The sequence below is a fragment of the Polypterus senegalus genome, chromosome 2 (assembly GCF_016835505.1).
Source record: "Polypterus senegalus isolate Bchr_013 chromosome 2, ASM1683550v1, whole genome shotgun sequence".
Classification (NCBI taxonomy): domain Eukaryota; kingdom Metazoa; phylum Chordata; class Cladistia; order Polypteriformes; family Polypteridae; genus Polypterus; species Polypterus senegalus.
Genome location: NC_053155.1, coordinates 140,896,354 through 140,913,517, shown reverse-complemented (window position 1 = coordinate 140,913,517; position 17,164 = coordinate 140,896,354). Strand labels below are relative to the sequence as shown.

At 38.7% G+C, this 17,164-nt stretch overlaps 1 protein-coding gene across 5 annotated transcripts in view; it reads left to right on the top strand.

Annotated features, from left to right (window-relative positions):
- herc2 (HECT and RLD domain containing E3 ubiquitin protein ligase 2) overlaps positions 1–17,164 on the top strand; it is a 390,659-nt gene that overhangs the window by 141,997 nt on the left and 231,498 nt on the right. For all 5 annotated transcript variants that reach the window (XM_039744703.1, XM_039744704.1, XM_039744707.1 and 2 more), the window contains 4 exons: positions 4,055–4,168; positions 7,703–7,954; positions 8,849–9,042; positions 14,201–14,401. In XM_039744703.1, coding sequence (XP_039600637.1) covers positions 4,055–4,168; positions 7,703–7,954; positions 8,849–9,042; positions 14,201–14,401 — 761 coding nt within the window. The remainder of the gene's footprint in view (positions 1–4,054; positions 4,169–7,702; positions 7,955–8,848; positions 9,043–14,200; positions 14,402–17,164) is intronic.

The window sequence follows — 17,164 nt, the reverse complement described above, 5'->3', positions numbered from 1 at the left end:
TCCTGAAACTCTTCTCCACCCATTCCACCCTGCCTGCACTCTTTCTTTTTCACCTCTCTTCCACAATCCCTATTACTCTGTACTGTTGATCCCAAGTATTTAAATTCATCCACCTTCACCAACTCTACTCCTTGCATCCTCACCATTCCACTGATCTCCCTCTCATTTACACACATGTATTCTGTCTTGTTCCTACTGACCTTCATTCCTCTACTCTCCAGAGCATATATCAACCTCTCCAGGGTCTCCTCAACCAGTCCCTACTATCGCTACAGATCACAATGTCATTTTCACCATTGCAAATAAGAAAGGGCTCAGAGCCAATCCCTGATGTAATCCCACCTCCACCTTGAATGCGTCCGTCACTCCTACCACAGAGCACACCACGGTCACACTTCCCTCGTACACATCCTGTACAACTCTTACATACTTTTCTGCCACTCCCGACTTCCTCATACAATACCACAACTCCTTTCGAGGCACCCTGTTACATGCTTTCTCCAGGTCCACAAAGACGCAGTGCAACTCCTTCTGGCCTTCTCTATACTTCTCCATCAACACCCGCAGAGCAAACATCGCATCTGTGGTGCTCTTTCTTGGCATGAAACCATCCTGCTGCTCACTAATCATCACCTCACTTATTAACCTATCTTCCACTACTCTTTCCCATAACTTCATGCTGTGGCTCATCAATTTTATCCCCCTGTAGTTACTACAGTTCTGCATATCCCCCTTATTTTTAAATATTGGCACCAGTACACTTCTCCACTCCTCAGGCATCCTCTCACTTTCCAAGATTCCATTAAACAATCTGGTTAAAAACTCCACTGCCATCTCTCCTAAACACCTCCATGCTTCCACAGGTATGTCATCTGGACCAGCGGCTTTTCCATATTTAATCCTCTTCACAGCTGTCCTTACTTCCTCCTTGCTAATCCGTTGCACTTCCTGATTCACTATCTCCACATGATCCAACCTCTTTTCTGTCTCATTCTCTTCATTCATCAGCCTTTCAAAGTACTCTTTCCATCTGCTCGACACACTCATCGCTTGTGAGTACGTTTCCATCTTTATCCTTTTATCACCCTAACCTGCTGCACATCTTTCCTAGCTCGGTCCATCTGTCTAGCCAATCAGTCCTTTTCTGCCTCCTTAGTGTCCACCCTATCATACAACTCATCATACGCCTTTTCTTTAGCCTTTGCTCTTGTACTCTTTTCTATATTCTGCATTTCTCTGACTATCCCACTTCTTCTTTGCCATCCTTTTCCTCTGTATACTGTCCTGTATTTCCTAATTCCACCACCAGGTTTCCTTTTCCTCCTTCCTTTTTCCAGATGTCACGCCAAGCACCCTTTTTACTGTCACCCATACTACATCTGCTGTAGTTTCCTAGTTGTCTGGTAACTCTTCACTGCCAACCAGTGCCTGTCTCACAGCCTCCCTAAACTCAACCTTGCAGTCTTCCTTTTTCAACTTCTACCATTTGATCCTTGGCTCTTCCCTCACTCTCTTCCTCTTCTTGATCTCCAGCGTCATCCTACATACCACCATCTTATGGTGCTTAACTACACTTTCCCCTGCCACCACTTTGCAGTCTTCAATCTCCTTCAGATCAACTCTACTGCATAGGATATAATCTACCTGTCTGCATCTTCCTCCACTCTTGTATGTAACCCTATGTTCCTCCCTCTTCTTAAAATACGTATTCACCACAGCCATGTCCATCCTTTTGGCAAAATCCACTATCCTCTGACCTTCTTCATTCCTCTCCTTGACACCATACCTACCCATCACCTCCTCGTTTCCTCTGTTCTCTTCATCAACATGTTCACTGAAATCCGCTTCAATCACCACTTTCTGTCGCTTGGGTACACTGTTCATCACTTCATCCAACTCACTCCAAAAATTTTCTTTCTCATCCATTGCACATCCACTAATAACATTCATCATCACACTTCCAATTTCCAGCTTCATAATCATTATTGTGTCTGACTCTTTTCACCTCTAAAACACTCTTGACCTAGTCTTCCTTCAGAGTAACCCCTATTCCATTTCTCCTCCTATCCACACCAGGATAGAACAAGATCCACCTCCAATACACCTGGCCTTACTCCCCTTCCATTTAGTCTCTTGCACGCGCAATATATCAACCTTCCTTCTCTCCATCATATCTGCTAACTCTCTCTCCTTACTAGTCATACTGCCAACATTCAAAGTTCCTACCTTGAGTTCCACTCTCTTTACATTCCTCCTCTTCTCCTGCCTCCAGACACGTCTCCCCACTCTTCTTCTCCTTCTTCTTCTTCTTCGGCCAACAGTATCCCAATTTCCGCCAGCACCCTGTTGGCTAACAATACTGGTGGCAGTCGTTGTTTAACCCAGCGCTTGACCAATCTGGTATGGAAATTTGTATTGTTGTTGTTTTAATTAATTACAATTGTCATAGGCAAAACTAATAATTAATTGAGTTATCAACTTAACTTTCCTACACAATCAGATATTTTTTTGGGTGCATCTCTACAGACAAAGTTCAAACATCCTCTTGAATTACTGTAAATTAGTGACATATAAATGCACCAAAGTGAAAGGCTGTTTTTGTCACATTTCTGGGCAGGGAGTATCTCAGACTTTGCAAATTAGATTAGCTGCATCTTTAACTTGTGTCAATCAACAGTGCTACATTATTCATTAATTAAAGGTCTTTGGTTATTTTCTTAGTAATGACTCTGAAAGTCCATCCAAAGCTTGCCCTTTTAGGTTGTTTTAACTTACTTCAGTACCTGATGAGCCATTTTATGTTGTAAATAATTAAACTACCTTGCAGTCATTTTATTCATCAGTATTTTGAAGGCAGTCTTTTGTATTAGGCTCAGGCTTTCCATTAGTATGTACAGATTGATGGTGGGGCTTAAAGCAGATACAGCCATAATTACAGTCGTAATTACTTTTGGGTCAGTAATTTGCCTAATGCTAATTGGACTTGACAGCAGAATCCATCCATCCATTATCCAATCCACTATATCCTAACTACAGGGTCACGGGGGGACTGCTGGAGCCAGTCCCAGCCAACACAGGGCACAAGGCAGGAAACAAAACCCATGCTGGGCGCCAGCCCACCGCAACAGCAGAATCTAGTATGACTTAACAGAGCATCTTTCTTAACAATTGAGTTTCATCAGTCAAGTCTCTTTCATAGCCTACTTGAATCTAATATGCTGAGCATATTTGTTATGCTGAATGGTATCGCTTCATTTAGTGTTTAGAATTTAATCCCTCTTTCACTGCTTGGAATATTGCAATTTTTTCCAAGTGTTTTAAATGTTGCTTAAACATGTTGTTATAGTTTTTGTTTTTAACATGCTCAAACTTTAAAGACAAATTTATTAGACAACAGGGTGGTGGCCCATCATAGGGCTTACTTGCACATATGAGGCATTTTATAGCCGTACCTGGAATATATGTCTTTGGGAACAATTTGTAGATCCGTCATTTGTTCTAAATCTGCTGACTTAAAACAGTTCTTACTGTGTTAATTCTAATAGTCTGTCAGCATTCATTGACAATGAGAAAACAAATTACTTAGTAATACAGGTATTTCATTAGCATTTTATGATTTAAAAACCACCCTTAATGGCAATTCATTTAAAGTGATTCCTACTTAAGAACAGAGGAAAAGGAAATATACTTTTAGCAAATACCTTGAATGAAACGGTTTTTACCCTGCAACCTTCTTTTTTTCATCTTGTATGAGGAACAGAAGACTGGTGTGTTAGTGTGTGTGTGTGTGTGTGTGTGCACGCGCTTGTGTTTTACACAAGTATCATAGAGCATAGCTTTACTGAACCTGGCTTTCACAATACATTTTCACAATAAATATATGCAGAGTTACTGGTAGCTTGCAGTAGTACTCCTTTTTTCCTACAGCCTGAGGTTTGATGGATAATGTTAAAATAAGTTATTAGGATGTTTACAGATAAGCTTAAATAATGATGTGCATGCTGAACAACAATTTTTATAATTTGAAATCATTTCAATTTGTGCTTGAGTGCAGGCTCGAGTGAAGATCAGACCACACCAATGCTTGTAACTGGGTTGAAAGGTCTTAAGGTCATTGATGTTTCCTGTGGAAGTGGTGATGCTCAGACTTTAGCTGTTACTGAAAATGGTGAGTGATTATATTATTGTTACTTTTATATATGTATTTTAGTTTTTTTTTTCTGTTGCTTTCCACACTAACTCCTATCCAGACATATTGAAGTAAACTATCTTCAGTCAATAGTCATTCTATGCCATATGTACTCTTTAAACTTTTTTATAAATGGTGCTTAGCTGGTGTTAAATAGCAATTCTTCTTGACCTGTGATTTTTAAAGAATGTTGAACGGTGATATACTTAATGCTATTATCTCCGTAAACTAGTTAATCACCAGCTAATGAGACTTTTTAACGGTTTACTTCCAGCATTTTGTACTTCTAGTCATTGAAATCTTTTAATTTTATAGCTACTTCACCAGCGATGTTGAGCTAAGATTTACAGACATTACTAGGCTTAGAACATGTATATCATTGAAGGTTACATTGAGATAAAAGATGCAAGCTTTACTGTACATCTGTTGGTAGTTTTGGGATGTGAGTGACTCTTACTTTTCCATTTGATCTTCAAGGATGCAGTTGTGTTGTATAAAGTTATAGGAGGTAAAAGTTTTTATTAACAATCTTTAGTACAGATTGAAACGTTATGTGTATAGTCTTCACTCTAAACTCTAAACGGAAAGGTAGATTCTTAGCCAAATATTATGAGTGAGATGTTTTATCAGTGTAGATGACGAGAAAAAACATCACCCCTTACCGGATTATCAATGAAAATTTAGATTGATAACAATAGCCCTTCTGTATCCTTGATGTATGGCAAACTGTTTTGTCTTACTGATGTTGAATATAAGCTGAACACTGCATTTACAAAGTTCTTATAGAGTTTGTGCCCTGTCAATGGGTGGATGCAAATCTTGTCAGTGACACAAACCGTTAGACTGAATGTGTGATCATTACAGTGGATTGTTTTACTACATTTACTTGCTTGATTTGTAAAACAGGCAAAAGACTCAATGAGTGTTCAAATTATAGTGAGTTTGCTAATAACATTATGTTTTATCCTCTAGCAGCACACAAAACACTAACTACAAGGTATAAAATGTGGTTAATGACTATAAATAGTCTCCAAACGTTTTTTGATTTACAAATGCTGTGACACATAGTAGACAGGTATCCTAGATTAAATGAGAGAAGAAACACTTAGTCTTAAACAGAGTGCAAAATATCCTTTGGTAATGAGGGGCTTCAGTACTTTTCTGTGTGCTGAACACTGAAATCATACTCTGGTACTATAGAATATACAACACATTAGATATATATTAAGTAGAATCATACTTAATCAAATATTAAGTGGAAGAAATAGTAGTAAAAGTATTCTACAAACAAAAGCCATGCCATTTTGCACTTTAGACCAGTATCACACAGAAAAACCTCTGTTAATGAGAGGGGCACTTAAGACACTGTGTGTGCAATGCTTAAATTTCATCATGTACATGGAAGTAACTTTGTGCCATGAACCAATTCACCATCTTGATACAGACCAGTGTTGCAGCTGCTGTTACTTAAGAGCACAGAAGACTGAGCAACATGAACATTGTATTTACCACCTCCTTCACTTTCTCCTGTCCACTGTCAAACTCTTCAATATCACTAAGAACAAGACCAGCACTAACAGCTGTGCCCGGGTCATATTTATACTTTTTCTACTATTTATACTTTTTTTTTTTTTTACTCTCTTACCCTCTTTCTCTGATCCTTTTGAGGCTTGTCAAATGATGCTCTTCCCTTTCTTGCTGACCAGTCTTCTGTAGCCCAGCCATCCAGCCCTACCCAGGTGTTATAAATGCTCACAGACATCTTTTTTTCCACCCAGCTTGTGAAGAGCTGTCTGCCAGCTACCATCCAGGTTGGAGTTGTGGAATCGGAGTCACTAAATTCTTATTGCACTTATTTTATTTATTAGTCATTTTTCTGACATATTTTAATAAAAGTGTTGATGTGGGTGTTGTGTTTGTCCATGTCTTTCATTAGATAAGCTGTAGTCACACACTTACAGTGCATCTGTTTTACTAGCAGATTAAACCTGGTTTCCTACATTTGGATTTTGTTTATCATATGTCATTGTAGTTTACAAAAATTAAAGTATGTTTACAAGGATTGTGTAATACATGTCTTTTGAAATCTCTTCACATGTGGATTTTTATGTACCTTCTACTGTAAGAAATATCCCATAAAAACAAAGTTTTGATAAAATAAGAGTCTATGCTTTGCTGAAGTACCATTCTATGCCTGTTTCTTTTAAAGAATTGTACCAGACCTTTTTCCTACAACAACAAAACCACACCTGAACTGTGAGGCCCACAAATAAATGTTGATCAATTATACAACCAGAGCCTTCCTGCAGCATTAAGAACCATGGCCTCATGTAAACCTGCTCTGTTTTAGTTTTGGAAATGAGAACAAGACATAAAGTATCAGAGTAGCTGTTTATAAATTTCTGTTCTGTTTAATTAGCAGTATAATGTTACCATACACATCATTGTTTAAATTTGTGCAGCAGTAGACTCAATGAAAATTGATTTGTACAGTAGTATACATATGATGATGATAAACTTTTCCTCAGATATGACTTAAAATCTTTATGTGAAGTATTCATTTAGGTGTTTAGGCTAATTTACACTAATTAGCCACAACATTAAAACCACCAGCCAAATATTGTGTAAGTTTCTTTCGTTCTGCCAAAACAACTCTAACCCATTCAAGCACGGACTCCACAAAACCCCTGAAGTTTCCCTGTGCTATCTGGCAGCAGATCCTTTTAAGTTCTATAAGTTGTGAGACTGGGCTTCCATGGATCGAACTTGTTTTTCCAGCACATCCCACAGGTGATCAGTTGTACTCAGATATGCAGAATTTGGAGGCCAAGTTAACACCTTGTGCTCTTTGTCATGTTGCTCAAACTATTCTTGGAACAATTTTTGCAGTGTGTCAGAACACATTGTCCTGCTGAAAGAGACCACTGCCATCATGGTCTGCAAGAATCTTTAGGTAGGTTGTATATGTCAAAGTATCTTCCACATGAATGCCAGGACCCATGGTTTCCCAGCAGAACATTGCCTGAGGCCTCACGCTTTGCCTGCTGGCTTGCCTTCTTTCCATAGTGCATACTGCTGCCATCTCTTCCCAAGGTAAACAACACACACACACACACACAACTGTCCACATGATTTAAAAGAAAATGTAATTCATCAGACCATGTTACCTTCTTCCATTGCTCCACGGCCCAGTTCTGATATTCACATGCCCATTGTATGTGCTTTCAGCAGTGGACAGGATCAGCATGGGATGGCTGTAAACAAAAAAACATTATTATTATATTGTTTTTCTCTAGACCTAATCCATGTTTTAAAAATGTGTCAGACCATATAAAAAATAACTTTTCCTAAAATGTAATCTGATGTGTGCTTTTTACCAGGTACCTCTGGATGTTTAATGTTTAAAGTATCACCCATAAAAGTGTAATGTCTATCAGTTTGAGCCTAGTAGATAGCTATGTAGGGTTATTGGGGAATTTGTGACTGACCTGTGAACTTTTTTTTCCCTGTCAGGTCAAGTATGGTCTTGGGGAGATGGAGACTATGGAAAATTAGGAAGAGGAGGGAGTGATGGATGTAAAACACCAAAGCTAGTTGAAAAATTGCAGGACCTAAACATTGTAAAAGTTTGCTGTGGCAGCCAATTCTCAGTTGCTTTGACAAAGGATGGACAAGTCTATACTTGGGGTAAAGGTGATAACCAGCGCTTGGGGCATGGGACAGAAGAACATGTCAGATATCCAAAGTTACTCGATAGTTTACAAGGTATGAAGATCTGTTACACCGATATGCCTTTTATCCATTTAAGTTTTATTTATTCAGCAATATTTATTATTTCTGTTGAATATGTTTATTTTTGTGATGTTTGATGAATTTGAGGTGATTCTTCAGCTAGACTTGATACTTGGTATAGTTTTATGTCATTTTCATTTAAATACACAGTAAAGTTGCTTAATCCCAGATTACAGCTAATGTATAGTGTTTAAACTTGAAATTTGGTTCCTGTCATTTAACTGTGCGTAACTCTTTGGAAATTTAGTTCTCTTACTAGAGCAATGTGGGACAGTTTGGATATTCTAAAACCATGCAGTGTTGTAATGGTTGTCAGTTGGGTTGTATCAGATTCTGAATCAGTTAACTCATCTTGCTTGTTGCCTGATCAGACCAATCTAAAATTTCCTTCTCTTTCTCTTTTTTTCTCTTTTTTTGTGGAGTCTTCATTCCCACTAAAATCTAAATAGAGAAAGTGATTAACATGAAGGTCAGACTGGTTTTATTTTAATTGGCTAGTACTTCAGTGCTTGAATAGTGTGCAATCCAAATTTTTATACTGCTTTGATAGTGTATCAGAATTTGTGATGAGTGATTATTAGCTAAACAGTAACAGAACTCGGTTTCTAGTATTTTTTCTCAGCATTTTCTGAAATTACATCCCAAATTTGTGGAGTTTTATGTTGTATATTTTATTTCAGTGTATCCTGAAATGTTATAGTTAATGTATTACAGCATAAATAGATCCTTCATGGCCACCGTGACCCAGTACCATCATGATGAATGTGAACTCGCAACCCAAATATGGGTGACGACAAGTGGTTGAGAAACACTGTCATCGAGCATATCGTAATGATGTGTTTCTTTTTTTGGTGTAATTTATCTTAGGTAAAAAAGTAGTTGACATTGCCGTTGGCTCGACACACTGTTTGGCACTAACTGATGATGGGGAGGTGCATAGCTGGGGCAGCAATGACCAGTTCCAACATTTTGATACGCTTTTCATAAACAAGAAGAAGCCATCAGCTTTGCCAAGCCTAAATGCAAAACACATTGTAGGGATTGCCTGTGGTCCTGCTCAGGTAAGTGAATTTTTATGCATATATTTTATCTGCGAGGGTAAACTATATATTTTTGGTCTTCTGGTACCTCTCAGTCAAATCTGGAGACTCCTGAAAATATTGCATGTAAATTGACTCTCAACCAGTGTGAATTACTTAGCTTTGGATTGCTGCTATAACATGTACCAACAACCTTTCAGTTGCATTGTTTATTCAGGTCTTGGACAGGTCATATTCAAAGTATTTGTTCCTAACCTCTTTTGTGATGCCAGAGAAATTTTTCTAGAGGTCAGAGCTGAACTCATACTTTACAAATGTATTAACCAGCTGCATTCAATATATGTAGGTGCTCCCATCTGTGTGAGTTAGTTCACCACAAAGTGGTAAACAGTTGATGGCTCAACATCCCTCTTACTTAAATGTCGAGTGCACAGACTTTAGATTAGATGCCTGTAATTACTGTTTGGCCCATTTATTCTGGTACCCGGTACATTTAAGGGGTCCTTGTGTTTGAATAACATGTTCACCACATACAATCTTATCAATAGCACTGAACTCAAATAATAATTTACTCCTAAGTTTCCTATCAAGCAGTTCCCATCCCTCCAGGTATCTCAATCAACTCCCAAGCCTTTTAATTTGTTCTGTGTCTCAAAAAACAGTTTCCATTGGCAATTTCCATTATGTATTCTTTCCTATAAACCAATTAGCATTGTACCATGCCCTCAGTTATCAGCCTTTGTGAAATAGTTGTACACAGATCCCCTTAGCAAATTCTACAAACCGGATTCCAAAAAAGTTGGGACACTAAACAAATTGTGAATAAAAACTGAATGCGATGATGTGGAGATGGCAAATGTCAATATTTTATTTGTAATAGAACGTAGATGACAGATCGTTTAATCCGAGTAAATGTATCATTTTAAAGGAAAAATATGTTGATTCAAAATTTCACGGTGTCAACAAATCCCAAAAAAGTTGGGACAAGTAGCAATAAGAGGCTGGAAAAAGTAAATTTGAGCATAATGAAGAGCTGGAAGACCAATAAACACTAATTAGGTCAATTGGCAACATGATACGGTATAAAAAGAGCTTCTCAGAGTGGCAGTCTCTCAGAAGCCAAGATGGGTAGAGGATCACCAATTCCCACAATGTAGCGCAGAAAGATAGTGGAGCAATATCAGAAAGGTGTTACCCAGCGAAAAATTGCAAAGACTTTGCATCTATCATCATCAACTGTGCATAACATCATCCGAAGATTCAGAGAATCTGGAACAATCTCTGTGCGTAAGGGTCAAGGCCGTAAAACCATACTGGATGCCCGTGATCTCCGGGCCCTTAACGACACTGCACCACAAACAGGAATGCTACTGTAAAGGAAATCACAGAATGGGCTCAGGAATACTTCCAGAAACCATTGTCAGTGAACACAATCCACCGTGCCATCCACCGTTGCCAGCTGAAACTCTACAGTGCAAAGAAGAAGCCATTTCTAAGCAAGATCCACAAGCTCAGGCGTTGTCACTGGGCCAGGGATCATTTAAAATGGAGTGTGGCAAAATGGAAGAATGTTCTGTGGTCAGACGAATCACGATTCAAAGTTCTTTTTGGAAATCTGGGGCGCCATGTCATCCGGACCAAAGAGGACAAGGACAACCCAAGTTGTTATCAGCGCTCAGTTCAGAAGCCTGCATCTCTGATGGTATGGGGTTGCATGAGTGCATGTGGCATGGGCAGCTTGCATGTCTGGAAAGGCACCATCAATGCAGAAAAATATATTCAGGTTCTAGAACAACATATGCTCCCATCTAGGCGTCATCTCTTTCAGGGAAGACCCTGCATTTTTCAACAAGATAATGCCAGACCACATTCTGTATCAATCACAACATCATGGCTGCGTAGGAGAAGGATCCGGGTACTGAAATGGCCAGTCTGCAGTCCAGATCTTTCACCTATAGAGAACATTTGGCGCATCATAAAGAGGAAGGTGCGACAAAGAAGGCCTAAGACGATTGAACAGTTAGAGGCCTGTATTAGACAAGAATGGGAGAGCATTCCTATTTCTAAACTTGAGAAACTGGTCTCCTCGGTCCCCAGACGTCTGTTGAGTGTTGTAAGAAGAAGGGGAGATGCCACACAGTGGTGAAAATGGCCTTGTCCCAACTTTTTTGGGATTTGTTGACACCATGAAATTCTGAATCAACATATTTTTCCCTTAAAATGATACATTTTCTCAGTTTAAACTTTTGTTCCGTGATTTATGTTCTATTCTGAATAAAATATTAGAAGTTGGCACCTCCACATCATTGCATTCAGTTTTTATTCACGATTTGTATAGTGTCCCAACTTTTTTGGAATCCGGTTTGTATATATAGATTTTGCTTCCTTTTCTTGTATAAAGTTAAGCAAAAGTAAAAGAGCTAATTGCTTTCAGGAGTCTTCTTTCCTTTCTTGATGTAAACAAAATCAATTTCTAAACATTAATTTTTTAGTAGCTTATAGTATACATGGTTAACATGGCAATGACAAAGGCAGTTTTGCCCATTTAAAATACCTTTGTTGAGATTTGGCAATTGTTTGCGCTTACCAATCCATTGCAGCTCACCATGTCCAAAAATTATGTAATCACTCACTAAAATCTTATTATATTAATGATTGATATTCAGACATTATTGCTACTGCTATCTACTATATAATCACCAGGGGCCTCATGTATAACGCCGTGCGTAGAACTCGCACTATAACATGGCGTAAGCACAAAAGCGAAATGTGCTACGCACAGAAAAATCCAGATGCAGGAATCTGTGCGTACTCCAACTTCCACGTTCTTCCGCTACATAAATCCTGATCAGCGTGAAAACTAACGCTCGTGCACGCGCATTATGTAACGCCCCAAATCCTCCCAGAATTACGCCTATTTGAATATGCAAATCAATATAAATCGCCCTTAAGCGCAGCATTCTGTGAAAAGACAATAGGAAAAGCACGGGGGGGAAACATAAGAATTTCAGCGAATACCAAGTGGAGGCAAAGGAAAATCATACTATTTGTTCAAATAAACAGTGGTATAATCAACAAAAGGAAGTTGATCGAGTGACATAGCGTGTTGGAGAAACTTGAAAGCTCACATCCACAAAATCGCACAGTGCCGGAAATAAAAAAGAAGTCACATATCAAAGTCGCCGTGGAAAGCCGAGTTGTAAGCCCACTGTCTGAGTGTCATATGAAAGCTTATTAGGGTACAGAGAAAAAAAGGCACACAGTGGGGAAAAAGCACGAAATGTCAACTTCAATCTCGACATTTCCACTTTAATCACGTAGTTTATTTTGTCATTTAGTAGAACATTATAAACTTCATCTTAAAATTGTTTAATTAACCAGTTTCTAAAATCACATCGTAATTAAAGTAGCACGTTAAATGCTTTGTTTTGTATTTGATTTTCTATGTGCTCTATGTGTGTGAATCACTACTTGTTTCTTAAACCGGCTCTCTTCCTCCAACTGGACACAGAATCCATTACATTCGTGATATTACAGCTCTCTGAATAACTAAAATACTGAGATGTATACGTGATGTCATTTTCATGATGATAGGAGTTAAAGCACGTTATTAAACATGTGTTTCACTTGATGAAATAATTTATTGCAGCAGTACTCAGGGCTCTAAGCTTGTGGTGGCACTGGGCAGAGGAAGAATCGGTGGCTGGCTCTTTGCCCGCCAATGTCAGTAAAGTATCTTATGCACGGTGGATGGCCACGTATGTTGCAGACACTAGCCGCCTCGTGCTCATGACACAAGCATTTAACTTTTGCCGAAATTTGTCGCTGTGTTTTTAGCTGTGTTGTTATTTTCTCTTTCTGTTTTATATTCAATATATATTGGCGTAGCCGTCACTGCAGTCAGTGCTTTTCTTTCCCCAAGTAACCGATCGCCACACAATCAGCTCTGTAATAGATGTTAAGCCATCTGTAAGCTTAGCGATTCTTCAAAGCGTTTAAAGAACATTGAAATATCTTCGTAGTACATGTTTAATTATTCTATCCTTAATGACACTCCCAGTGAAGAATATAGATTATTTAAATGAAGTTAAAGTTTTATCTGTATAATTTAACAAACATATTTTGCTGCATTTCACCTTAAAAATGATATCGTCATCATATGTAAATAGGCGCTTTATAAAGTGGCTCAGGTTGTGCGATATTATAACTATAGTGCAAGTTTACAGTGGGGTGATTGTACTTATAAGTACAAACAGTTCTACAAGGAGCACTTGATTGGCTGCATTTAAAGTTCTTGGGATTAAACTGTTTTGAACCGAGGTCCATACAGGAAAGGCTTTGAAGCGTTTTGCGTGGCAGAGACAGCGTGTGCTTAATGCCGTAAACCGATAATTCTGTTTCCGATCAGCTGCTGCTGTGATTCACACTCAGATACAGTGATATAAATACTCCGAGTGGTGCAGTGAGAGAAATATGGAAAAAGATGATCCGCTGTGGCAACTCCTAACGGGAGGAGCTGAAAGAAGAAGAAGAAGAAGAAGTGAGAGTAACAATGCTAAAGCAGTTATGGCATTTGGAATACTGTGGCTGTTCCCTGGACCATTATATTGTTACAAGTTAATTACAATCAGATGCATTACACTAATAAACAATATGCGGTTAGTTTCTGTGTATTTATAAAGCCGCGTCATGAAAATAATGAGTAATCACATAAGAACAGTAGCACTGCTTTGACGCTGGGTGCCGCCAGTTTGCAAAACCGAGCGGAGAACTTGCGTACGACAAGACATGAGGTACCGTGGAAAAGTGCGTGGCTTTACGCCAAGTGTAGGTTTTATACATCGCGATTTGAACGTGGAAAAGTTCTTACGCAACATTTTTGTGCGTACGCACCGTTTATACATGAGGCCCCAGGTGAATTTATTATACTGTTACTTATCAGTAGTTTTTGGGTTTTTAAATATTTACTGCTTTTTATTATTATTTTTCTGATCTGATTGACTTGCTCTGTTTTTCAGGCATAAAATAATTTAACCTTTCAGTAATAGCTAGCTGTTCAAAATGCTGATTTGACAGAGCAGAGATGTGTATGTTTTCAGTTGCTTTTATGATATTGGCTTAAGGTTATGGATGCTCCTGCTGCATATTTCTAATTATTTCACCCTTTCTCCCCTGTCAGAGCTTTGCTTGGTCCTCAAGTTCTGAGTGGTCAATCAGTCTGCGTGTACCTTTTGTTGTGGATGTTTGTCCTATGACTTTTGAACAGCTTGATTTACTACTGCGTCAAGTGAGTGAAGGTATGGATGGTACCTCTGACTGGCCTCCCCCACAGGAGAAGGAATGTATGGTGGTGGCAACATTGAATCTTTTAAGACTACAGGTACATAAGTCTTCCAACAGAACAAGTAGACTTCAGTTTGTTATTTTTAGAATCATCATAAGAGTCTTAAGAGTACAGATGTATACAGTACATTGTACTCTAATGTAGTAATTTTTTTTGTTTTGCATTTTTAAAAATAACTTATTCTGCCTGTTAAAATTAACTTTTATAAGAATGTTCTGTTAGAGATGGGGCTTGAACTGGCATTGTTGTGGCTGAAAGTGTAATTCTTTAACCTCTAGGTTAGTTTGCTTGTCCAAACAGATAAAAATATATAATTTTGTGGAATGTTTAAAAAAGGTATATTTCAACTAATTAAATTTATTATAGGAATTTATAGTACAGTATTTGACCAGATCATCTAAACCTTAATGTTTATATTTTAAGAATTTTTAAAAACTTTATTTTCAAAGCATAATAAAAATTATAAGGTTTTACCTATCCATCCATTTGTATTTTAAGTATTATTTAGTAGCGCATTATGAAGATGTTACTAATTAAGTCAGTTTGAAAGCACAAAAGACCAAGCTAGTTTCAAGTATATAAGTGATAATACTTGAGTCTTGCTTATTCAGTATGGCAGAACTATTCACATGACATATAGGAGTTTTTGACACATGAAACTATGCTGCCCAAGCACACATACTGGGATGGCCTGTAGCATGCTGCAGGGTTCACACCTGTGATAAATTATGTTTCTACTTAGATATCATATTTCAGAAAACATAATACTGTATTTGGTTTAATTTGATTGGCATAACTGTACCAGGCCTAATATTACAAAACAAGGGGAAAAAAAGAAAGTGTGCATACTTAAACATGGTAAGCATCTCCAGTATCTCTTATTGCTCAGCCATTTGAGGGCCTCATGTTCTCCTTTCATGGATTGCCTCATTTAGGCTTTGCACAAAATGGCAAGAAATACATTATCTACTGGTGAGAGCAAGATACTATATTGTTTAATGCAGTATCTTGAATGTATTACAAACACTCAATGCATCATCTGTCTTCACGATATACTTATTTTGTACCTCAAGTATTTTGCCTTTTAATTACTTGCAAACATGAGAGTATTTTGCATGCAACCTTGGGATTTATTTATAATTGAACCTCACTTGTACACGCCCAGGTCAAACTGCTTCCTAGCTGTCTGTGCTCATTAAGAAGTAAAGTCTAAAAGTGTTGATGTTTCAAGAGGCAGAACAATTAGTATATACTGAGGAAAAAAGGAAGATGACAGACTGTGTACTGCTTTTTTAATTGAGAATTCTAAGCCACCATTACAGAGTAGGGCAACTGTGAAGATGTGAAATGAGCTGCTTTTGTTGAAATAAAGAGGCAGCATATGCAGCCGTTATTGAAACTGGCAGTGAGATATGTGGTACTACCTATGGTTTTGACAGTGGCGACAGAAGTTTAATGTGACAGAAAGTAGATGAGAAAGTTTAATTGCAAGAGTGAATGACAAGAGGATCATTCATTCAATGTAGTTACCAACAGAGTACTGAGATAAACAAGTAAAAGACAAACTGACAAGCAGCTAAAAATACAGCTCATCTGGAAAGTATTCACAGCGCATCATTTTTTCCACATTTTGTTATGTTACAGCCTTATTCCAAAATTGATTAAATTCATTTTTTCCTCAGAATTCTACACATAACACCCCATAATGACAACGTGAAAAATGTTTACTTGAGATTTTTGCAAATATATTAAAAATAAAAAAATTGAGAAAGCACATGTACATAAGTATTCACAGCCTTTGCCATGAAGCTCAAAATTGAGCTCAGGTGCATCCTGTTTCCCCTGATCATCCTTGAGATGTTTCTGCAGCTTAATTGGAGTCCACCTGTGGTAAATTCAGTCGATTGGACATGATTTGGAAAGGCACACACCTGTTTATATAAGGTCCCACAGTTGACAGTTCATGTCAGAGCACAAACCAACAAACCAAGCATGAAGTCAAAGGAATTGTCTGTAGACCTCTGAGACAGGATTGTCTTGAAGCACAAATCTGGGGAAGGTTACAGAAAAATTTCTGCTGCTTTGAAGGTCCCAATGAGCACAGTGGCCTCCATTATCTGTAAGTGGAAGAAGTTCGAAACCACCAGGACTCTTCCTAGAGCTGGCCAGCCATCTAAACTGAGTGATCGGGGGAGAAGGGCTTTAGTCAGGGAGGTGACCAAGAACCCGATGGTCACTCTGTCAGAGCTCCAGAGGTCCTCTGTGGGGAGAGGAGAACCTTCCAGAAGGAAAACCATCTCTGCAGCAATCCACCAATCAGGCCTGTATGGTAGAGTGGCCAGGCGGAAGCCACTCACTCCTTAGTAAAAGGCACATGGCAGCTCGCCTGGAGTTTGCCAAAAGGCACCTGAAGGAGTCTTGGACCATGAGAAACAGAATTCTCTGGTCTGATGAGACAAAGATTGAACTCTTTGGTGTGAATGCCAGGCATCATGTTTGGAGGAAACCAGGCACAGCTCATCACCAGGCCAATACCATCCCTCCAGTGAAGCATGGTGGTGGCAGCATCATGCTGTGGGGTTGTTTTTCAGCTGCCGGAACTGGGAGACTAGTCAGGATAAAGGGAAAGGTGACTGCAGCAATGTACAGAGACATCCTGGATGAAAACCTGCTCCAGAGCGCTCTTGACCTCAGACTTGGCCGACGGTTCATCTTTCAGCAGGACAATGACCCTAAGCACACAGCCAAGATATCAATGGAGTGGCTACAGGACAACTCTGTGAATGTCCTGGAGTGGCC